At 34.9% G+C, this 25,183-nt stretch overlaps 2 protein-coding genes across 3 annotated transcripts; one reads left to right on the plus strand and one right to left on the minus strand.

Annotated features, from left to right (window-relative positions):
- Positions 1-835: 835 nt before the first annotated feature.
- On the minus strand, positions 836-3,015 carry LOC138873880 (uncharacterized). The gene is made up of 4 exons (XM_070152367.1): positions 2,760-3,015; positions 2,368-2,502; positions 1,659-1,747; positions 836-1,330 (listed from the first exon to the last, which is right to left on the minus strand). The coding sequence occupies exons 1-4, from the start codon at positions 3,013-3,015 to the stop codon at positions 836-838; spliced, it is 975 nt and encodes a 324-aa protein (XP_070008468.1).
- A 15,415-nt stretch (positions 3,016-18,430) lies between these two features.
- LOC104227809 (uncharacterized) lies at positions 18,431-23,497 on the plus strand. 2 transcript variants are annotated; one of them, XM_009780141.2, is made up of 7 exons: positions 18,431-18,568; positions 19,126-19,347; positions 20,947-21,016; positions 21,382-21,713; positions 21,864-22,005; positions 22,238-22,363; positions 22,794-23,497. In XM_009780141.2, exons 1-7 carry the CDS (start codon positions 18,547-18,549, stop codon positions 23,176-23,178), a joined length of 1,299 nt encoding a protein of 432 aa, XP_009778443.1. In that variant the 5' UTR covers positions 18,431-18,546; the 3' UTR covers positions 23,179-23,497. The 2 variants fall into 2 exon arrangements, with proteins under 2 accessions (XP_009778443.1, XP_009778444.1); XM_009780142.2 differs by having other exon boundaries at positions 18,433-18,568; positions 20,950-21,016.
- The last annotated feature ends 1,686 nt before the right edge of the window (positions 23,498-25,183 follow it).

The following is a 25,183-nucleotide window of genomic DNA, read 5'->3' on the forward strand; positions in this document are numbered from 1 at the left end:
TATCTCACATCCGGTGAGAATCAAACCGGCGTAGTTCGCCCAATTAACTGAACTATTTTAAAACAGGACCTTTTTTTTCATTTTTGGCAGCAAATAACAAAACCACTTTCAAAGCATGACTCTTTTCATTTTTATTTTTGGCATTTTCATAAACAAAAAAAAACTATTTTAAAAATAAGACTCTTTTTCATTTTCATTTTTCATGGCAAGACAAACTATTTTCTATTTCTATTTTTGAAAACAAGACAGAACAACGACTCTTTTTTTTATTTTTTATTTTCAACAAACAATAAAACAACCTATTTTTCCCAAACTAAAAGACTCTTTTCTTTTTCTTTTTCTGTGATCTATTTTCAAAAATAAAGACTCTTTTTCTATTTTTCCTTTGCTTTTAGTAAAACAAACTATTAAAAATAAAATATTTTTTTAAAAATTTCGGCAGAGTTTCAACACTATTTGGGCATTGTTATTTTTTCAAAGCAGAAGATTAACCCTATACACTGCTATTTTTCTTTTTTTCAAATTTTTTCAATATTCAAAACCGGTCAGCATGCAAGTCCAAAGCAAATAAAATGCACAAGCAGTAAGTAGGATGCATCAGGATGGTCTTTTCTGTTTCAGGTTGCTATTCCTAAACGGACCCAACCCCTGTGTTGAGTGCCCTAAGTCAAAAATGCACATGATGCAGATAAGCGTTCCTATTTATCTGATGCACATGATGCACATGATGCAAAAATGTCATACAAGGGTACATTTAGATTTGTAACACATAGGCCTGACAACCAAATCGTCCGAAACAATAAACAAGGAAGGTGACAGTGTTAATCTGCCAAAATCACTTGTGCCCACCACTTGTGCACCTGGGGTCTAAAAGGCTATGATCGTCGAGTCCCACAGAAATCGGAAGCAACTGATTCTGGCATTTATGTCTTGGTGCAACACCGGGGTTGAGTAATCTGTGCTGACAATAAGGAAACCATTTTGACTCCAAATCCGTCACACTTTTGTACAGGTTGTCTATGCATCCAAGTCCAGAAATCCCATTTAGAACATGGATCACTGATCCAATAGGAAAAGTGAGGAAACTGAAGAGAAAATCGACGAATGAATCATTTGCTTCAGCATACAATATCTTGTTTCTAGACTTGTTTAATATTAGCTTGAGGTTTATTTTCCAGGAGTTTCCGGTGTACTGGAATGCATTAGGAACCAATGGTGAAATTCCTGGCTCAGGCATGATATTGTTGTCAACTATATTAGCTTTCTTGTTCAAAAACACCTCTGTCAAGGGAGATTTTGAGATCAATGAACAAGCGAGCAGTCTTAATATCTGGACAGAGAAAAATAAGTAAAATGCACATTAGATAACATAAAAAAGAAGAAGAGGGAATTCCTAGCACGAAACTGCATAAGAGTTTGTAGTACATCACCTGAGTTGCAATTTATTCCCTGAATCAATTTCCTCTTTAGTTTTTTTTTTCTCTTTCTATAAGATTGAACATCTTAAACTGTTTTTTGGTACCTTGTTATTCAAAGATTACCCCTCATCTGAAGGTACTTTTAGATCATTTAGTATAAAAAATTTGCAATATGTGCTTGTTCCTCTCGAAGGGATGGTGCATATATTACAGAAAACATTCATTCTTAAACTGACATACCATGTTTCCACATTCTGCTGTCCTACATTGTCCATTTTTATCATTTGAGACTTGAATATGGCTCAACATTCGTTTTGCTATCTGTATATCTGCTATGCATATTTCTTATTTTATCTCTTTAAGTTAGCTACTTCAGTCAAATGATATGATCAAGAACCTAAGCTCATTACTCTAGATTACAACAGCAAACAACAGCTAGGTCATTGGCTATGTGAATCTCCACTGACTATGTCGCTCCATTTAACTTCATCTTAGTCCAATATTATGCAAAATAAAAATAAAATGTACTGGAATTTCTTTTCTACTGACATGACCAAAAGGCTCCTAGAAATCATAGGGCCTAAAGTAACGTAATAACACGACTAAAACTTAATCCCAACTAATTTATATATGCCTATATAGATACTTTTCTTTTCTTGTGCGCTATGTTTTGCTAGGTCTGCATGGATTTATTACTCTAGATTGCTTATTCAAAATCAAGTAATAATAGAATAAGCAAGAATGAAGGGGAGCCTTAGCGTAACTGTTAAAGTTGTTGTCATGTAACCAGGAGGTCACATATTTAAGCAGTGGAAACAGCCTCTTGCAGAAATGTAGGGTAAAACTGCCTACAGTAGACTCTTATGGTCCGGCCCTTCCTCGCACCCCGTACGTAGCGGAATCTTCGTGCACCGGGCTGCCCTTTTAATAGAAAAAGCAAGAATCTTACCTCCTCCTTGCCAACTTCCACATTTTAACTGATTCATGTGGCTGTAGCCAAGATCAGAAAGCAGTTTCACGAGAGAACTTGGAGAACCAGGCAACACTCTTAAATCATCACTGATTATAAACTCTATTCCCCCCCCTAAGAAAAACACCATAACAATCATTTGTAGGATTTCTTATATCTGAAAATATTTCCTTAGTTGTCCTCCCTCCACAATTACAATTAACATTGACTAACCAACTCTTTAATGAGCAATCTTCCATAGAACATTTGAAGTACTTGTTGGAAACAGAATCATCTATGTTCACTTTCAACTTGAAGCAATTAGGCATGGCAATGGGGCTTCAAGCAATCTTCATTGCATGGATTTCTTGGATTTAAAAGGACTGACTTACAGTTTTCTGAATAAAGATGTTTTACAATAAGATTTTCAACACTTTGGTATAAATTGTTCATACATGTAGAAATTGGACTTATCTTTGACATAGGCTGGCTGTTGGTTAATCTGATTTTTGTTCCAATTGGAAAGGTGAGAAAACTGAATAATATATCCACAAAGTCCCTGTTGGATTCAGCAGCAATAACTTGATTTTTCTTGTCATCTACCAAAAGCTTCAGTGAAACTCTGGATTCTTGATCATTAGCAGCCATTTTTAAGGGAATTACTAACAAATAAAAGCCTTTTCTCTTGAAGTAAACAGTGAGTGATCAAATGTTTTAAGTTTTAACTTACAAATGTATGTCACACCTCCTTTTTCCGTCCCCGCAAGGGGTGAAGGAGTTTTTCCAATTAAAGGACAATCGAAACGAGATTTGTTTATTTATTTCAGTGTCGCCACTTGGGAGATTTAGGGTGTCCCAAGTCACCAATTTAATCCCGAATCGAGGAAAAGAATGACTCTGTATTACAGTCCGCGAACCATAAATCCGGATAAGGAATTCTGTTAACCCGGGAGAAGGTGTTAGGCATTCCCGAGTTCCGTGGTTCTAGCACGGTCGCTCAACTGTCATATTCGGCTTGTTTATCTGATTTTATACAATTATGAGCTCATGTGCAAGTTTTAACTCTTTACCGCTTTTATTATTATATTTTAAAAGAATGTGAACATCGTTTAAAAACATGTCTTTGGATTTCGTCACATGAAATGCACCCGCAATCTGGAACACATTTTTATTCAGTGTTTTGGGATTGGATTTGGGTCGCATGAAATGCACACCCAAGTTTAAGAAGGTAAGATTATTAAAATGCGCGCCTAAAGCGATTAGCGTATTATTATTTTGGGTAAGGCCGTGGAGTTCGCTAAGGGCCGATCCCGAGTTCTAAGTAATTAACACATACATTTTTGTGAGGGCCCCGCAATCTGTGCGTTTTATTTGGCGAGGCTCGTCTCATTTTATTTAAAAGGATAAACCTACAGTAACTACATTTTTTCTATTAAGTTTGTTTCTAAAATAAAGGGAGGAATCCTAGTTAATAATACTTCCTAACTCATGTTGCAATTAACCTTAACTAATTATCCACAATCATTCAAATATCCAATTATCAACAAATGCAAGTCCAGAATCAATTTCCAAACTTATTTTCTTTAACAGAGTTAATCAACAAAACTATTCTAGGCTAATTAGTGTTAAGCAAATCCAACAGTCAAATTATACCTCCAGTTTTGAACTAACTCACAATTGCCATTACTAAGTACAAAACAGTATGGCTCCGGGATTGCACTGCCGATTATTAGGACGAGTGAGGACTGTGAATCACAAGATCGCTTTATGTTTTGAATAACTTCTGATTTTTAAAGCTTAACTACACTAAATGAAATTAAATTACCACATGTCTTAACAAACTATAAAATGTCCCGAACAGTCCATGAATTCGATAGTCCGAACCAATCTAAATCGTTGTAAAACAATTTTAATCACATTCCAAACTACTACAATCCATTATGACAAAATACGGCAAGAACTAAAGCTTTCAATGAAGTTATATTTCCATTTTTCATTTCATTTTCAAATGGACAACTACATGGTTTGAGATTCAGGACATGTACCTGGAAATGGCAATACAAGAAGAAAAGAAGGAGGAGTCAGCAACAGTAATAACACAGCAACGCAACAACAACCCAACAGCAGCAAATCAAACCAGATTCGAGGCCCGGGAAAATTTGAAGAAAAACCAAACAAGCTCAATAGAACAAACCCAAAAGTTTGTAAAAGACTAAGCAGCAACAACCCACACCACCACAAACAGACTCAACCACGCGTGTATTAAACCCGAAACTAAACTCCTCTCTCACTTTATTTTTGTTTTCTCTTTTTAAACTCTCCAACACTCTCTTCGAATTTTCAGAATGTCTTCCTCTCTCTAAAAATAATCCTCTCTCAAAAACTATCCCCTTTTTGTGTCAAAATAACTCTTATTTATAGCAAGACTTTTGTCTTGAACCACTAACCCGAAATATTCTTTCCCCCCACACTTTCATGCTTTGTTCCCCACTATATTAAACAACTATATTATTCCCCACTAACTTATGTCTTGTCCCTCACTATATTAAACAATTACATTATTCCTCACTAACTTATGTCTTGTGCCCCACTATATTAAACAATTATATCAACTCCCCACTAACTTATGTCTTGTCCCCCACCATGTACTATTTTAATATTGTTAATGTCTAGTGGACGGAGCACTCAAATTAATTATTTTTTAAGACTTTAAATCCCAAAAATACCCCTAAAACTACTGAAATTACCATTCTACGCTTATCAGCTATATCCAATCCTCCTAATTAATTACACAAATTACTACAGCTATAACCAAATTCCTAATCAAATTCAACTAATAAATCCCATGAACACAGATTGAATCATACAATATCAGATTAATGGGAATAAGTTAACCATATTGGGAACCAATCCTGGTTAACTTAGACAAAAAATGAATGAGCAAGGAGACAACAATATTAGCAACAAAAGTAAACTGAAACAACATGAATCACACTTAACTGAATCGAAATGCAAACTAAAATCATATGATGAACAACAAAGAGTAGGAAACCAAACAATACACAAAATGAAATTATCCGAACCAACTCAATATTAGCAAAGATACTATACATTCTACAACTAATAATCACGAATGACAAACCAATCAAACTCAAATTCGACTAAACAGAATTCAAAGATTTTTACAACCAAGATTCAACTAAGAAATTCAAACTCCTTAACCCATAATATTTAAACAGATTTTAGCGGCTCTTATCTTACTCACATATAGATCATAAAAATGAGAAAGGGAGATGAGACGGACCTTAAAAACTTTTAACAATCCGGACCTCGACGAACAAATGCCGAACGGGAACCTCAAGAGTGGTTTCAGGGCTACACTGTTGTGAATGGGAAGCGGTAGAAGAAGCGACGATGATGGTAAAGCTCAGAGACGACGGGCTGGTTGCTGCTGGGCAGGGTTATGGGCGACGGGGACGAGAGCTGGGAAGGTTTATTGGCGGAGCTGCTGGTCGTTTGGAGACGACTAAACGCACGCGTCGAAATTGCGCGCAGCAGCAGCTCACGTCGACGAACTTGTGGTCGTCCATGGCAGGGCTGTACGACGTGGTCGTGGTGTTGATCCAGTGGTCGTGAGGACTGTGCGTTCGAGCTGGACGTCGACATACTGTCGTGGTGGAGCTGGGTATCGAAGGACTATGGTCGTTTGGTTTCGACGAGAATGGGGTCAGCTGGTCTGTTGAAAACGAAGCAAAAGAAGCAGTAGGTGAAGCTGGGGTGCTGGTCGTCGCCATTGGTCGACGAGGAAGGCAGCCATGGGAGCTCGAGCTCGAGCTCGACGACGAAGAAGAAAGCAGCCTGCTTGGCTTTTGTTTGGAGCTGCTGTGCTGTTGGTGGTCGCCGGCGGAGAAGGTGATGAAGAAGATGAAGCAGCAGCAGTGGTTGACGGGCAGCCATGGGAAGGGAGCTTGGGGTGGTTTGGACGTGAAGGAGAAGGAAAGAAAGGGGGGGCGGATAGGTTTTTTAGGGTTTGGGGGGATAAAAAATGAAAAATGAAGAAAAGAGGTTGGGCAGGTGGTTTGGTTATGGGGTGGACTGGGTCGACCCGGGTCGAAATGGACCGGGTCGTAGGGGAAGGTTGGGTATCTTTAGGCCTGTGGTTTTAAAATTGAAGAAGAGGCCCAATCCGATTTTCGTTTATTTTTTGTTCTCTTTTCTTATTAATAAAACTAAAATTAAATTATAAAAATCAAAATTATATTAAAATACTAATTAAACTTCTAATAATAATTATCACCCAAAATTAAACATCAATAAAATAAAATCACACAATTTGGACATTAAATGCTAAAAATGCAAAAGATGCCTATTTTTGTAATTTTCATTCTTGTAAAACAAACTTAATTACTAATAATTGTAAAATTAAATCCGAAACGCAAATGCGACATATTTTTGTATTTTTTTATTAATTTATAAAATAAACATGCGCAGACAAATGCAAACAATACAAGAAAAATAACACAAAACTCACAACAATTGCAAACAAACAAAAAATTATTTTATTTTTGGAATTTTGGGAGTAATTCTTATATAGGGCAAAAATCACGTGCTTACAATGTAAGTGAAGGTTGTAGGAATATTATATAAAAGGTGTTTTACTTTCTTATCATAGAAGGAAGAGTTGATGTAAATTGAGGTTTTCTTGGTTTTTATTTGTGTCACTACACAATTGGAATAAATGGAGTCAAGACAGATGGTGGCATCAAGAAAACTAGTTTCTTAAGAAAGAAGGAGAGGCTAAGGAGAAAAGTTAAAACAACATTCAGTTCCAATCTGAATATAATTCTTAATTTACCAGTTATGGAGTAACTTAGAAGTAGAGTGATTTACCACTGTGACAATTTCCTAGAAATTGAGCTCTTCCTAGAGGTTCGAAGCATTCCAATTTGATATGATTATGCACGTTCAGATAATTATGTTCCATTCCCTGAAGGATGAGAACTTTGATAAATATTGATTAATTCCTAAAAATGAATGTGACAATGTTAATAAAGCTTGTAAATATGAACATCTCCAGAAGAGGTAATATGATTGAGAGAATATATCCTTAATCTTTCGTACTTCAAATTTACCCCTGAAGTAATAAACAATCGAAATTTTCTCATGAAGCAGGAAAATATTATAAAGCAATGTAAATACCGCAACTCACCTCATGAAGAGGTAGAATAACAAAAGATATAAAATATTCAGATGTTAATGTCGTTTCTCCCTGAATGAGACATTTATCACAAAGTTGGTGGTAGAAATACTGAAATTCTTAACTTTTTACATTTATAAATTTAGTATTGTTTTTCTATTGTTCATTTGTTTATGATTTTCTCTCATGATACCAGAAGTGTCTGAGCAATATTTGGTAGTATAAAATTTATCAAAAGCTCATGAATAGCTAACTGTTTATCTAGAAGACACATGACACCAGTTGTGTCCGATAAATATAAGATTGTGGATAATAAATGAAGGCTCTCGAAGAGCTTATATACAAATATGTCATTCATATTATATGATTATGGTCAAAACAACATATGTTGTATTAAACCTGAAGTTTACTAATACAAGTGACTATCATATTGAGACTATAAATAATTGGAAGATTGAAAATCTTCATGTTTCCACAATCATAGGGCATAAAATATTATGTATGTGAGAAATTACCCACCTCATTCTTCAATTTGTACTACATCACGTGTCACAGTAAACTAGAAGTTTACTAATGCAAAAGTAGTCACAGTAAACCAGAAGTTTTATTGAGGCAAAAGTAGCTAGAATAAACCAGGAATTTACTGAGGCAAAAGCAGCCACAGTAAACCAGAAGTTTACTAATGCAAAAGTTTATGTCATAGTAAACCAGAAAATTACTAAAAGATAGCGCATGCCATGATAAACTGGAAGTTTTTATTTGCCATCTGGTTTAAATATGATGAGCTAATTGAGAATTCAGATAAGCATATATTGAAGAACTAGAAGATTTTTCAAAAATTCTCCTGTGTTGCTTGTTTTCATAATAAACTGATTATACCAGCTAAAGTTGGGACTAAGATCCCTGATTCTGAAATATATAAAAAGTGAATATGGGTCCATTCACCTATCATGTGAACCACTTATAGATGCATAAATGAGATGGTTACATGTGTGATTATTGTCAACCTGCAGTTTGGCATTTGAAATTGCTTTTCTCAATTAAGAGCATAATTTTCAGATTATGAAATCAAGACAGTTCATCTTGATAATGTTGGTTAATATCCAAGCTGGTTTAACATTGAATACCTCCTATTAATGGCTAAATTATTGCTTATGAGAACAAACCTTCATGTGTTGGTCCAAGATTTTCTAAATTGCATACAACAACACTTGTATGCATCAGACCGGTAATATATGATAAGTCCTCTCCTCACAATTTGTTTAGGATCAGAAGCCAAATATTTTTACTATCTAATAACTTTTGATGCGTAGTATATGATTAATTTCTCTACCACAAAGCACAAAGATAGGTTTTCCAAAGAAGATTTGGGATATATGTTAGTTTTTCTAACATTAGGAGGATGGAATAAGCAATTGAAAAATATTTTATATGAATCGAATTATCATTAGTATGATCCTCACTCAGAAGATAATTCAAGTCAAATGCCAGAAGTATTTGTTGATCCAAAATTAAATATTATATTTCAGCTGCAAATGCTCCTATTAAAATTAAGTCCCTGAAGGATGGAGTTTACTGTACACATGAAGCGTGGTAAATCAATCGGTTCCAAAGTAACAATCCTTGAAAAGGATAGGAATAAATGATCATAATAAGGAGGAAATAAGCTCTAGAAGAGGCCACTACATAATATATCATAAAGCTCTTGAAGAAGTTTAGGTACCTAAAAATAAAGAAAGTGATGAAATCTCAACAAGTTATGTCGCTTGCGAACCGATATGAAATGATCGTCGACGATATATTTGATACAATATAGTGCATAATATTGTAAAAGATTGTGAGGATCGGACCATCAGTCCATACACTTGAAGATGTCATGTCATTTAGATACAAGTCATAACCTATATGACTCATTTGACTAAATTAATATGAAGATCCCGGAAGGATTTAAATTGCCTGAAGTATATAGTTCAAAGTCTCGAGAAATGTATTCAATCAGATTACAAAGATCTTTGTACAGTTTAAACAAATTTGGCGCATGTGGTATACTCACCTCAGTGAATGTTTGCTGAAAGAAGGTTACGTAAGTGATGTTATTTGTCTGTGTATTTTTATAATAAAGATGTCATCAGAATTTGTTACACTTGTTGTTTATGTTGATGACATAAATCTTTTTGGAACTTCAGAAGAGCTCCAAAAGGCAATTGAATATCTTAAGAAAGAATATGAGATCTTGGAAAAATAAAACTTTGTCTTGGTCTGCAAATTGAATATTTAGCAGACGAGATTGTTGTCCATCAATCCGCCTATACAAAAAGGGTCTTTAAACGATTTTACATGGACAAAGCACACCCATGGAGTACACATGGTTGTTTGATCACTTGAAGTGAATAAAGATCTGTTCCGACCTCCAAAAGAGGATGACGAACTCTTTGGTCTTGAAATATCCTATCTTAGTGCAATTGGTGCACTTATGTATCTTGCTAACGCAACAGGGCGTGACATAACATTTTCTGTTTATTTACTAGCAAGATATAACTCTTCTCATATACGAAGACATTGGAATGAGATTAAATATATATTGCGATAATTAAAGGGAACTCTTGATATGTGTTTGTTTTATGTTAATAAAGGTAGTGCAGATCTTGTTGGTTATGTAGATACATGTTATTTATCTGATCCCCATAAAGCTCAATCTCAAACCGGCAAGTAGGGAATGCGTATGGTTGAGATCGGTGATTCATTTCATTCAAGAAAAATATGTTTTGGAATGTGATAAAAAGATCCACAATATTTTACAAAGATAATATTGCATGCATAGTCCAATTGAAGGGGGGTTTATAAAAAGAGATAGAACGAAGCATATTTCACCAAAATTATTCTACACACATGATCTTCAGAAAAATGGTAATATTGATGTGCAACAAATCCGTTCAAGTGACAATCCGGCAGATTTGTTTACTAAATCTTTGCCAACTTCAACTTTTGAGAAGATGGTATACAAGATTGGAATGCGGAGACTCAAATATTTGAAACAAGGTTTTCATCAGGGGAAGTAAAATACGCGTTGTACTCTTTTTCCCTTACTAAGGTTTTTCCCATGGGGTTTCTCTTGTAGGTTTTTAATGAGGCAGCTAGAAATGCGTATTACTAAATATGTGTACTCTTTTTCCTTCACTAGTATTTTTCCCACTAGGTTTTTCCTAGTAAGATTTTAACGAGGCACAATATCTTTTAATGAACATCCAAGGAGGAGTATTATGAAAATAATTATATTGTGGATGTTTATTTAATACTCCTCTATAGATAATCTTCCTGGAAAAGTTTAACCATTTAGTACTTCATTAAAGTTTATCTACAAGCACCTGATGCAAGCAGGGTGCAAGCAACTCAATGAAATGATTTGCAACAACTTCTTATTAAACAGGCAGGTTGCAAGCAGCTCATACAGACAGCTTACAAGCAGCTCAAGAAAAGCCTCGTAGCTGTTTCTTGAAAAGCCTTGCAGCTGCTTCCTGAAAAGCCTCGCAACTGCTTCCTTTCTTCTATAAATAAAGGAGTTTTCAGTTCATTATATACATTATTGAATAACATATCAATCTCTCTCTATACTTGTCTTCAGTTTATTTATTTTACAATATATATTTTATAACAATTACAATGAAAAATGACTTTTTTTTTTGGCAAGTGATAATTTAAGCTTGGTCAGGTGTCCTGTTGGGTAGTATTTTGTACAAATTTTCTCAATTAAATTATTTGTTTCATTTTCATGTAAATGAAATGCAAGCACTTTGATTAAAAGGAAAATAAGACAATAACAGTCCATTGATCAAACCAGATTATGAGACCACAGGCAATCTATGAGTTAAACTAGCACGGTCTAGCCAGTTTTTGGATTGATCATTTAAAAATAGCCAGCATTTGCCAAATTATTAAAAATAGTCACTATTTTGCTGCAACAGAGACCGGTCCAGCATAATATACTGGAGTTCGGTGCACCTGTGTATGAACTTCCAGCATATTATGCTGGACCGGTATACTTTGCTGACTCCAGTATAATATACTGGAGTCTGGAGCACCGACTCCAGTATATTATGTTGGACCGGTATATTATACTGGAACTCCAGTATATTATGCTGGAGTATTTTTCTGAATTTTGAACAGTGTTTTCGTTCAGATTTATCTTTACATAAAAAGTGACTAAATTTCGATTACTTTTGAAATTATGACTATTTTTGAATGATCATTTATAAATCTGACTATTTTTAAATTTTGAGTTAAAGAGAATGGTCGTGGAAGTGAGACGCACAAATCGAAATGCCAAACACTAGAAAACATATTATGACTAGTTCTCTTAGTCAGAAAGTAAAATAGTTCTTTAATAAATAAAATTTGAAGGAACTGAAAATTAAATTACTAATACAATCACCCTTAGGAGAAATTGAAGAAAAGAAAATGCTTAGTAGGATTGGTGGGGCTATCAAAAACGAAAAAAAAAAAGAAGAGGATAAGTGCGGGCAAAGTGCCAAGACCCCCTCCTATAAGGCCGCACCAAATTCAAATTTGGTGTAATTTTTTTTTTCTCCAATGGAACATCAAATCTTGCACTATTATAGTGCGTGAATAGTATTGCATCAAATTTGGTGCAACACTATTCATCACACCAAATTTGATTTATTATTATTTTATTCATCTTTTTATTTTTGAACTTTTAGTTTATCATATATGGTGTATATAATTAATTTTTATATTAAGATCTTTATAATTTTAATTTTATATCCTATTTTTCTGATATATTAACTTTTGTATATATTATATTTATATCAATGATTTCACTTTTAGTTGATTTATCCTTTAAAATAATTTTATAATAAATGATTATATAAGTGGTGAATGTGAATTACATATAATGAATATGGAAAAAAGAAAAAAAGATAGCATTTGTTTGAAGGAAATAAAAATGAAATTTAAATAGAAGATAATAATATAATATAGAAGAGCGAGAAGAAATATTATTTTTTGGTGTAAAAAATGGTGTAATGGTTGGAGCAAAATTTGGTGTTACACCATTTTGGTGTGAAATTTGTTGTGAAATTTGATGTTAGGGTTGGAGATGGTCTAAAGATAGCTGCGTGAAACACGTGAACTTGGGGGGAAAATGACAAAAATAGTCACTTATCTTTTAGGTATGTTCAAAATAGTTCCTTAAATATATCCTTGAACATATGTGTAATGTGATCCTTTAAGTCTGTCAAAACTAAATATTTTTTTTTTATTTCTATCAAATAACAAATTTTGATTGTTAAATGTAATGACATAGTTGAAGAAAAAAGGATTTAACGGGAACTGATAATTTTTGCAACTCCTATTAATTTCTGTCTATTTCTGGTGTCTAGTGCAATATTTTAGATGGATATCGGGTACGTTTTGTCGATTTTTAGTATTTGGGGTAACTTTTGGGAAATTTTTGTAGTTTTGACTGAAATTGTTTCTGTTGTTTTTGGTTAAATTTTTATTTTCATAAGTCTGTTAAATATACTAAAGGCTATCTTAAACCTACCCAAATATAAGGAACCATTTTTATCAACAAAAAAAATTCGGCTGAAAATTGTTGTGCGTTGTGAAAAGAAAATATGTTATAAAATATAACCCAAAATAACAATATAGAACAAGCAAAACAAACTAAGAGATATAGATAGAAAGAGAGGAAGAGAGATTCTTATTTCTTCTTCAATTGTGTGTATTTTCCTATCTATTACAAGGCCTTTATATAGGCATAAAAAGTGAAGAAAATATGTCATGGAATATGTCATTGAACATACAAAATATGTCATTGAATATGTCATTAAGCATTTGAGATGAAGATCATGGAAGAAGAGTAGACATCCACCATAATGTGATATTTATCATAACACTCCCCCTTGGATGTCCAAAGATAATGTGCATCGTTAAAACCTTATTAGGAAAAAAAAAACTCTATATGAAAAAAAAATCCTAGTGAAGGAAAAAGAGTACACATGTTTAGAAATACGCCTTTTGGCTGCCTTGTTAAAAACCTTGCAAGGAAAACCCAGTGGGACAAAACCTTGTAAGGGAAAAAGAGTACAACGCGTATTAACTCCCCCTGATGAGAGCATCAACTCACATCCTTGAGTCTTCGCATCCCAATTTTGTACACCAGTTTCTTGAAGGTTGATGTTGGTAGAGATTTGGTGAACAAATCAGTCATATTATCACTTGAACGAATTTGTTGCACATTGATATCACCATTCTTTTGAAGATCATGTGTAAAAAAATAACTTTGGAGAAATGTGCTTTGTCCTATCTCCTTTTATGAATCCTCCCTTCAATTGGGCTATGCATGCTGCATTGTCTTCATACAAAATTGTGGGTAGTTTTTCACACTTCAAACCACATTTGTCTCGGATAAGATGTATTATAGACCTCAACCAAATACATTCTCGACTTGCTTCATGAATAGCAATTATCTCAGCATGATTAGAAGAAGTAGCCACGATTGATTGCTTAGTCGATCGCCAAGATATGACAGTGCCGCCACATGTAAACACATAACCTGTTTGAGATCGAGCCTTATGCGGGTCAGATAAATACCCAGCATCGGCATAACCAACAAGATCAGGATTGCAATCATTGCCATAAAATAAGCCCATATCGGTAGTCCCTTTTAGATATCGCAATATGTGTTTGATCTCATTCCAGTGTCTCCTTGTAGGAGCAGAGCTATATCTTGCTAAGACATTAACCGAAAAAGTTATGTCAGGCCTTGTAGTGTTAGCAAGATACATTAGTGCACCAATTGCACTAAGATATGATACTTCAGGACCAAGAAGCTCTTCATTCTTTTCTTGAGGTCGAAATGGGTCCTTATTCACATCAAGTGATCGAACAATCATCGGAGTACTTAATGGATGTGCTTCATCCATGTAAAACCGTTTCAATACCTTTTAAATGTAGGCAGATTGATGAACAAAAATCTTATTTGTCAAATGTTCAATTTGCAAACCGAGACATAATTTTGTCTTTTCGAGATCTTTCATCTCGAATTCCTTCTTTAAATAATCAGTTGCCTTTTGGAGTTCTGTAGGAGTTCCAATAAGGTTTATGTCATCAACATATACGGCAAGTACAAAAAATTCCGATGTTGTTTTCTTTATAAAAATACATGGACAAATGACATCATTTATATAACCCTCATTTAATAAATACTCACTAAGACGGTTATACCACATTCTTCCTGATTGCTTTAGACCATACAAAGATCTTTGCAATTTGATTGAAAATATTTCCCGGGAATTTGAATTCTGTGTGTTAGGCATTTTAAATCCCTTGGGAATTTTCATGTATATCTCATTATCAAGTGAGCCGTAAAGGTAGGCTGTAACTACATCCATTAAATGCATCTCAAGCTTTCATGGACAGCAAAACTAATGAGATAACGAAATGTTATAGCATCCATAACAGGAGAATATGTCTCTTCATAATCGACACCAGGCCTTTGTGAAAATCCTTGTGCAACAAGGCGTGCCTTATATCTTTGTACCTCATTTTTCTCATTCCTTTTGCGTACAAAGACCCATTTGTAACCAACAGGCTTAACACTATTAGGTGTTTGGACTACAGGCCCAAAAACTTCACGTTTTGCAAGTGAACTTAACTCTAATTGGATTGCTTCTTGCCATTCTGGCCAATCAAGTCTTTGTCGACATTCTCCAACAGATTGAGGTTCAAGATCCTTACTTTCTTGCATAATGCTAGATGCAACATTATATGCAAAGTTGTAATCTGCCACTATATCCATTTGATTCAAATTTGTCTCAATATCGATTGGATTTATTGATAGTTTCTTATTTTCTCGAGTCTCAGGCTCATTGATTTCCTCATGAATCTCAAGATTGGTTAAATCGTGAATTTCTTTATGAGACTCTTTCGTAGTGTCATCTTGATCATTTGTTTTTCTTTTTCTAGGATTTCGATCCTTAGAACCTAATGGTCTGCCACGTTTTAGGCGTTCTTTTGACTCATTAGCTATGACACTAGAAGATTGTCCAATAGGGACATCAATACGGATTGGAACATTCTCTGCAGGGATATGTGATTTTATTATCCTTTTCAAATCCGTAAATGCATCTGGCATTTGATTTGCTATTTTCTACAAATGGATAATCTTTTGCACCTCTGTGTCACAAATATATGCACGTGGATCAAGATGAGACAATGATATATTTTTCCACAAAATTTCACATTTTGTTTCGCTAATTTCTCTCCCTAATTTTGGGGAAAATGCCTCATCGAATCGACAATCTGCAAAACGAGCAGTGAACAAATCTCCCGTTAATGTTTCAAGGTAACGAATAATGGAGGGTGATTCAAACTCAACATATATTCCTAACCTTCTTTGGGGACCTATCTTGGTGCGATATGGGGGTGCTACAGGCACATATACAGCGCATCCAAAAATTCTTAGATGAGATATATTAGATTCATGACCCAAAACTAATTGCAACGGGGAATATTGTGATAATTTGTCGGTCTGAGACGAATTAGCATTGCTGCATGTAAAATGGCATGACCCCAAACAGAAGTGGATAACTTCGTTTTCATGAGTAACAGTCTTGCTATCAATTGCACACGTTTAATTAAAGACTCTGCAGACCATTTTGAGTGTGAACATGAGCCACATGATGTTCCACTTTTATCCCAATTGATAAGCAATAATCATTAAATGCTTGGGATGAAAACTCAGCAGCATTATCAAGTCTAATAGACTTAATTGGATTATCGGGAAATTGTGTCCGTAATCGGATTATTTGTGCCATTAATTTTACAAACGCGAGCTTGCGAGATGACAATAGGCATACATGAGACCATCTAGAGGATACATCTATTAAGACCATAAAATATCTAAACGACCCACTAGGTGGGTGAATAGGTCCACAAATGTCCCCTTGTATACGTTCTAAAAACGCAGGGGACTCAATCCCAACCTTTGTTGGTGATGGTCTTATAATTAACTTGCCTTGATAACAAGAAGCGCAAGAAAATTCATTATTTAAAAGAATTTTCAAATTCTTTAATGGATGCCCATTTGAGTTTTCTATGATTCGTCTCATCATAATTGATCCAGGATGGCCCAATCGATCATGCCAAAGTACAAAAGTATTGTAAGCAGTAACCTTTTGGTTTAAGGTAGAATGTGCCTCAATTGCACTAATTTTTGTCCAATACAGGCCACAAGATAAAGATGGGAACTTCTCAATAATTCTTTTCTGGCCAGAGACATTCTTGGTAACGATGAGATATTCCATATTATTCTCATCTATTGTCTCAATATGAAATCCATTTTTGTGGATATCTTTAAAACTCAACAAGTTCCTCTTGGACTTGGAGGAGAACATTACATTCTCAATGATAATTATTGTTCCCATAGACAGAGTCATAGTAGCTCTTCCAGAGCCTTCAATTAGATTACTACTACCAGAAATTGTAGTAATATCTGCCTTACACATACTTAAATGAGAGAAATATTTTTTTTCTTTGAATATTGTATGTGTCGTACATGAATCAATTAAGCAAATATTTTTATAATTGAACTTTGATCCAAGTTTGCTTTGAAAAATATCCATATTTGCTTCCCATAGTTTGACATACAAAATAAGTATATGAATAAATATTAGTATTTTTAGAGAAAAATGGAAAAGAAATAAAGTTAAACCAATAATTCAATAGTAGCCTTTAATGCATTTTCTGGCAAATTCTAATTATTATACAAATAATTACGCAAAAAATAATACAAGTACACATATGACTAATACAGCTACAACAAATTTATTTACAAGTATAAATTATTTGCATTTTCCTACACATTGTATGAAACATAATTGATCCGTGTAAGAAAAGAACATACTCATAAAACAAAATTGAGGGTGAAGTAACAAAGGTTGTTCCAGGGTGCTTGTAAACCTTTTCTTAAAGAGAATTAAAACAATGTATAGAAAAGTTAAAATCGTTAAAAGATCACTGATATTATCTCCACAGAGTTTCAATTTGGAAGTAATTCTAAACATAGCAGAATTATATTCAGAAACAGACTTAAAGTCTTGGAGCCTAAGATGAGCCCAATCATATCGTGCTTGTGGAAGAGTGACCAACTTTAAGTTGTCATATCGTTACTTTAAACCATTCCACAAAACAAATGGATGTTTCACTGTGAGATATTCAATTTTCAACCCTTTATCAAGGTGATGGCGCAAGAAAATCAAGGCCTTAGCACAGTCTTGTGTAGATGCTTTATCTTTATCTTTAATAGCGTCTCCAAGACCCATTGCATCTAAATGGATTTCAGCATCCAATACCCATGTCATATAGTTCTTGCCCGAAATTTTAAGGGCAACGAACTATCTTTTCGTAATATCAGACATTTTAAAAAAAATACAAATTTGAGAAAAATTATACCTTAATTTTCTCAAAGATCTTCTTGAGATGGTAGAGCCTCGTGCTGATAACGTGTTATAAAATATAATCCAAAATAACAATATAGAACAAACAAAACAAACTAAGAGATATAGATAGAAAGAGAGGAAGATCATCATCATTGAACATACAAAATATGTCATTAAATATGTCATTAAGCATTTGAGATGAAGATCATGGAAGAAGACTAAACATCCACCATAATGTGATATCTATTATAACACTCCCATGGATGTCCAAATAAGTATATTGACATTTGCCAAGTATTTTCCACATGTGAATGGGCAGAATTCCACAGGCCGTGCCAGCAGAGCTCTAGACCCCACAGCATATGGCGTGTGAGAAAGATAATAATTTTCCTACATATCTCACAATACGACTGTCTTATTTCTTCTTCATTAAGGCAAATTGGTTATATATCATCTTGGGGGAGATTATGTTAAAATTAACAATTTACTTCACTCACTGGAGCTTTCAATTCGTTAGGAGCAATGGAGGAGCCACTGTTGACAGGTTAGGCTTTTCCATCATCATTAAAGCTTAAAGCTTGAATCTTTTATGTCAATTTCTATGCCCTTTTCTTGCTTTTCCCCTTTTTATAGCTTAATTGCTTAAAGCTTCAATCTTTATTGTCAATTTCTATACCCTTTTCTTGTTTCTCCCATTTTCTATAGCTTAATTGCTTAAAGCTTGTTTCTTTTCTGTAAAAAAGTTTATACCCTTTTATTGCTTGTCCCATTTTGCATAGCTTCATCGCTTAAAGCTTGAATCTTTTTCTGTCAATATTCATACAATTTTCTTTGCTTTTCCTTTTTGCAAACCTTAATTGCTGAAAACTTTACTCTTTTCTGTTCAATTTTTGTACCCTTTTCTTGCTTTTACCATTTTGCATAGCCTAAATGCCTAAAACTTGAATTTCTGCAAGATTTTTTATACCCTTTTTTTGCTTTTCACATTTTGTAAACCTGCTTTGCTTAAAGCGTGAATCTTGTCTGTGAAATTTTATCATCTTTTCTTGCTTTTCCTTTTTGCATAGCTTAAGTTTGGATTAATGTGACTTTTAAAAATAGGGAAAGCAGCAAGCGAAACAGGTCAAAGAGGGAGTGAGAGATGGAGCTCTTATGAGAATGTGGGAAGGGCGGGCTCTGTGATTCCTACGACTTCTTTGGCCGGATCAGAAGTCAGCGTCGATGAGATTCGGTCTGCTGCTTCTATGTCAGTTCCTTACTCTCCTTCTCTCCATGCCCCCTTGGTCAGCTCTCCCCAATCCCAATCTCAGCCACAATTTTATGGTAAGTTCCCTGCCGACATATTATCTCATACTAGCTTATTTTGTGTTGAGTTTTATATACTCCCTCTAGTTTATTTTAAAGGTGGTGTTTGACGGGGCATTGATTGTAATAAAAACGAAAGACTATTCCAAAAGTACCATTCGAACAAGACTATTGGCACATTCTAAAAGTACCACTCGAACCTGTGGGTTTAAACATGCCAATTGCCATGACGTTTTTGTGGCTATAAGTATAATTCATTAAGGGTTAAATGGGACGTTTAAAGTTGAAGAGTTTTAAATGTAAAATATGTCATTCTTTTTCGAATAAACTAAGAAAGAAAGAGTGACATATACAAAATGAGATAAGATCGATTGCTGAGAACAAAAGGTCCTTAATCTTTGCCTTAGTTTGTGTTGTTACCATTTTAGTCCATTTGCTTGGTTTGATTACAATGTACAAGTACAACTATTTTTAATTGTTTTCTAGCTTTGGGGCTTTTCAGTTTATTGAATGTTGATGAAGGGCGTAATAGACCTACCTTTAGCTTTGAGTTACGAGCTTCTCATAATGGTATTACAAGATGGAGCTAAATGCATCTTCTCTAATGTGGCTTGAGAACCTACTTTTTTCCCTCTATTCTTCTTTATTAACCCGTTCGCTATATGGTGTTGCTTCTTTATTCATGGTTGGCAGTTGGATAATACCACAAATCTCTGGTTTTATCACTTGCATTAAGTTTCAATACCGTGTCTTTTATGAATTATCTGTCATTAAATACATTACAGCTATCTGGCAAAATTTTTACTGCCTGATTTTGGTGGATGATATGATGGTCATGCCTTACGACCAGGGGTGGAGGTAGTGTGGTAGCTATGGGTTCGGTCGAACCCAGTAGCTTTTGTTTAAACTCTGTATTTGTATTGAAAAAATTATTAAATATATAAAAATATTTAATTGCGAACCCAGTAACTAAAACGAGTTCTTTCCAGTTCTTTCTTTTTACATGCTTGTTAGTAAGCGAGGCTTTTTATTTGCCTCAATAGGATTAGTAAGGTAAGGTTTAGCCCGGTTTGTGTTGCCTTGGTCCTATGCCTTTGGAAAATATCCACACGGTTATGAGATTATATGCCCTCGTGAGACGTTGCCGACAGCTACACCATGAATCCTCTACATGAGGCTGTCATCATAAGGCAGTGTGAGGCGCAGAGGAGTGATTATATAGCCAAGGCATATGGGTAACAATACCGGTGCTATTGTCCCCCTTATTTGTACTTTTCCTATTTGTTGTATTTTTCTGTTTTTTTATTAATAAAAAACTTAGCCCTAGGCGCTTGCCTAGCGGATTGCCAAAAAAAAAAAAAGACGAGTTAGGGTTCGATGATGAGATTAGAACCCATAACCTTAAAATCCTGGCTCCGCCTCTCCTTACGACTAAGGAGAATGTTTATGCCCTTTTTGTTTTTCCTTGGTAAAATTCACAACTGTGATTAGGTCACTTGCGCTAAGGTACAAGTGCTTTTTTCCCCTAGAGTATGCGTATGACTTCCCTGCAGTTTCATCACTATGTCTTATTTGTGAATATTGCGTTTTGAGAATAAATTATTTTCTCTTTTGTAGCAGAGCAAGGGATTGTTTATCAGGGTGGGTACTATGGAGCTGCAGGTGAAACTGCCAGTGATGCAAGGAGGTAATTACACAGCATTCTTCCCAACACAGGTCTTGCCTCGATTACATGGTATTATTAAGTATTTGAAAATAGTGCAACCGTAATGGTAATGATCTCAAATACTTAATAAATATGGGTTCCTTAGTTGCACTATTTACCTCTTCTGCTGGTTTCAGTGTATCAATTAGTGTTCTGAAACAAGTAATGTAAAGGACTAGGAGATTACAATATTTGAAGAGTTACAACATAAAGACGATTTCCATGTGTTACTGATTATTACTATAGTTTTGTGCTTTCGTCTATATTTTCTTCCTTTTTGACTCTTTGAATTTTATGTTATGATTATTTTTGCAACAGCATCTTGATTAACTAAGTTGTTTTGGCAGGCAAGTGCTGGACGAGGTAGAAGTACGAGAGTTGCTTATAGATCATGTTGGCCATCGCTGCTGTTGGGGAAGTCGACCAGCTCGGACCTGGAAGATTCATGCAATTGAAGACTGCAATGTCTATGTGGGGACGCTAGAAACTTTCGCAGAAGAGAGAGATACAATTATAGAGAAGGAGCCATACTCCAGTGGCAGCATTGACGGAAAAGATAAAGGGCCTGAAATGGGAATATGGGAATTGGATTTAAGGTCTGAATTTCCTGTTTTGTTTGTACCTTACAAGGAGTCACGACTGAGAATTCCTCATTCGGAAACTATAGAGAAATGTTCAGGTAATAGACATTGTTTGTGGAATAATCATTTTGCATCGTTAGTAGTGTAAAAAAAATAAACTTCTATGTAGTCTTTACCTTTTTCCCTATCTTGTGGTTCTTGGGTTGAAGTTGGAGTAATTTTCATAATTTTGCTTAACTGTTTCACAGCTTGTGATGGTCGAGGAAATGTAGTTTGTCCTACTTGCAATGCAGATCAAGAGCCAGGGTTTTACAAGGAGGGTCAAATGGCCCAGTGTCCTACTTGCTACGGAAGGGGTCTAATTGCTCACAAGGACGGATCTGACTCAATGTGAGCTTTTGACAGATTGTTAATTGTTGTGGTGCATTTCTTCGTCAAGTTTATTCATTTTTCCTTGATTAAGTATAGATGAAAGACCCGATGATTACTTTTGTACTATTCAGGCATCCAAATTTCATTCTGCGTTCATGGTTTCTGCTGGTACCGTTTTTGGAGACAAGTGCAAATCCTTGAGGTGTCGGACAATTGTAATCGATTTACTAAAAACATCTTTCTTTTGCAGATGCCTGAAGTGTAAAGGTAACGGGAAACTTCCTTGTGTGACATGTGAATCTCGTGGCCTGATCAAATGCCAAACATGCCAAGGTGGTGGTTCTCTTTTGTCACGGAAAGTAGCTGTTGTTAGATGGTAATCCATCTTTACTTTTGATTTATTATACTCAATTTGTCATGCATATTAACAAGGAAATCATGATGTTGTCAACTGAATGATCACGCATTCTGTATTTATTGTGTTGGCTTCATTCTATGCCCTGCGCCACGTCCAAAAAAATAAAACAATTGCCCAACAAAATACCCACATTAACTGACACCCATCACAACTAAAATTTGGATATAATCCCTGTGTGGTTTTGTAATAGTTCTGTCCGATACTGATGGCTCTAAAGCACTTGACTTGTCTAGTTCAACATAAGTATATGCCATGAAGTGTGAAAGACGAGGACTTTGGTCATCATTATAGCAAACAGTATCTTACCCATATGATTTAAGGTATCTTGTAGATTTTGGTACTGATGTAGAGGATTAATATGGTGTGCAAATTTGACATGTTTTCATAGGAGGACACTTTCAACCCGGAAAGTAAACGCTACAAGTGGAGCAGGTTCTGTTCCAGATGACGTGTTTCACCGAGCAAAGGGAGTTCAGTTGTGCAATAACCAAGCTTACCAGTGCACTCCAGCCTACTTTGCTGATTCATATTTTCTTAACAAGTTCTCTTCTGAAGTAATTGCAGAGAGGCCTTCAATACCTACTACTGCAAGGATCATATGCGAGCGCCACACCATCTCTGTTGTCCCGGTGACTCGCGTGACCATGACTGATCGTAATCGCTCCTTCAGTTTCTATATTATTGGAAATGGAAGAGAGGTTTATATGAAAGACTACTATCCTTCTAGGTTTTGTTGGGGCCTTTGTCCTTGCTTGGAATGGTTGAAACTATAATTGAAAGAAGTGAATCTGTTTCTTCATTATTGGGCTGAGTTTTGTCCCAAGAGTGTTATGGGAAGAACAAGTTGGTTTTTGTATAGAATATACTGTATGCTTTCCAAGAATAAAGGGTTTGTGTTCCTAACAATAATATCATAATTGTTTTATTAGTTAAGGGAGTAATTATCCAATCATCTATTTCCAGATCTCTGTAATGTAAAACAATGCATGCCTTTTGGCTTGATTCTTTTTTCCTTAGACAAACAAATTGTATAGACTTCATCAACCACCTTATTTGATCTCTGAAGAAAATAAGCTCAAGTTATTTTTGCAATTTGATCTTCCTTTCTAATAACTTGACTTATCATATGGCGATTTTATGTAGTGTTTTTTGATTCACTTGCAGCATTAATATACAGTTAGGCTGTAACCAAAACTAAGTTTAGGTATCCAGTGGCAATTTGCAGGAACTGATTAATTTAATTATTCTATGTGTAAGATACTGTAACCCAAAGGTTAAGCAAGTTGAGTGAGATTTACTTAACTATAATATGTATTCTTAAAAGGCAAAGCTAACTCTCCTCAGGAAATTTTAATAGGTTAATTCTTTTCATGTATATATATTGAATCCCTTTGATTTCTTAATGTGTTTACTTCTTTATATTTTGACTCTCTTAGTAAAATTTGATTATGCTTTCTTTGAGCCGATGGCCTCTCCAAGTTGAGGGATATGGGTTCACGTGAATCCATGCTTCTCTCCCTAAATCATGTATAATAATGTTATATTTGTTTAAAATTACTTAAATATATGTGCGTGAACCCATGTTCAAAGAGTCTTATAGTGCAATTATTATTGAGTGCACTCTACAAGTAAAATTGGTAGTTCAATGGTCTTGTTTTCGCCATGGTGATAGAATATATGAGTCCACCAAACTATATAGAGACCATGTCCCTTATAGGTTTCCACCGAGAATGCTAATGTAACAGTAAGTAAATGAAACAGGGAAGTTTTACGTGGAAAAATCCCGGCTCAAAGGGATAAAAAATCACGACCTACACTGGTAGGATTTCAACTTCACTATGACCAACTTTAGATTACAATCTATGCAATCTAGGAATTAAACTCTTAATCCCTCCCTAAGTTGTAATACACCTATTACAAGCCACTTTGCAATACACCTATTACAAAGACTTCAACTCATGACTAACTCTAGTGACGACACAAACACTGAAGGTTTATGATTTACAAGGGGTTCCTAAGTAACGCTTCTAGATAAGCAAAGTAGGAATTATAATGAAGAACAATTACAAAGTTACAACTCAACTAAGGACATACATGATACTAGTTGTAGGAACTGGTCCGTAATAGTGTTATACTTTGTTCTTGATGTACTTGAGAATTGAATGCTTGATTGTCAGATGCTTGAATGTTTGAGTGAATTCTCTTGGTGTTGTTTTGTTGTAATATTTAATGTTAATACAACATGGATGACATCACTTGAATGATGTAGTCAATTGGTAGGTCAAATGAGAAGTGACTGCTGAACTATGCTGCACTGTTTTTGTGTACAGTGCAGGCATTCACTGTCCAGCTGTAGACAGTTGACTTCGTACTGCTGTCAGGGAAACACAAGGGTATCAGGTCATGTATTGATTCTCTATCTTCTGAAGTCATGGTGACTCACATTAGCTGGAGTCTGTTGATTTGAGTTGTGTACCAAGTGTTTGAGGTTCCTTATCTGGTTCTTTGACAGTAAGTTTGTTAGATCGTCAAAACATAAAGCTAAGGAACTGTAAACCCATCAATTTTCTCCTTTTTGATGATGACAAACTTAGAAATTGATAACACATGTTTAGAGCAAAATTAACCAGATGAAGTAACAAGAACTTCACAAGTCCCCCTGACTTTATGCTTCCCCCTTAATTAGATCCCTGTTTCCTTTTTTTTTCAATTATACTTCCCCCTTTTGGCATCATTGAAAAGACACAAGCAAGCAATCAACATAAAGAAGTCTAGCCT

The sequence above is a fragment of the Nicotiana sylvestris genome, chromosome 7, assembly GCF_000393655.2.
Source record: "Nicotiana sylvestris chromosome 7, ASM39365v2, whole genome shotgun sequence".
Taxonomy (NCBI): Eukaryota; Viridiplantae; Streptophyta; class Magnoliopsida; order Solanales; family Solanaceae; genus Nicotiana; species Nicotiana sylvestris.

What these genes read in the sequence shown, in the direction of transcription:
- LOC104227809 (XM_009780141.2), top strand. Translation starts at nt 18,547, where the DNA reads ATGGAGGAGCCACTGTTGACAG. An exon ending in ATCTCAGCCACAATTTTATG is followed by an intron (nt 19,348 to 20,946) that starts GTAAGTTCCCTG and finishes TCTCTTTTGTAG; the next exon opens with CAGAGCAAGGGATTGTTTAT. An exon ending in ACTGCCAGTGATGCAAGGAG is followed by an intron (nt 21,017 to 21,381) that starts GTAATTACACAG and finishes TTGTTTTGGCAG; the next exon opens with GCAAGTGCTGGACGAGGTAG.
- LOC138873880 (XM_070152367.1), bottom strand. Translation starts at nt 3,015, where the DNA reads ATGGCTGCTAATGATCAAGAATCCAGAGTTTCACTGAAGCTTTTGGTA. An exon ending in ACATCTTTATTCAGAAAACT is followed by an intron (nt 2,503 to 2,759) that starts GTAAGTCAGTCC and finishes TGTTTTTCTTAG; the next exon opens with GGGGGGGAATAGAGTTTATA. An exon ending in TGGAAGTTGGCAAGGAGGAG is followed by an intron (nt 1,748 to 2,367) that starts GTAAGATTCTTG and finishes TATGCATAGCAG; the next exon opens with ATATACAGATAGCAAAACGA.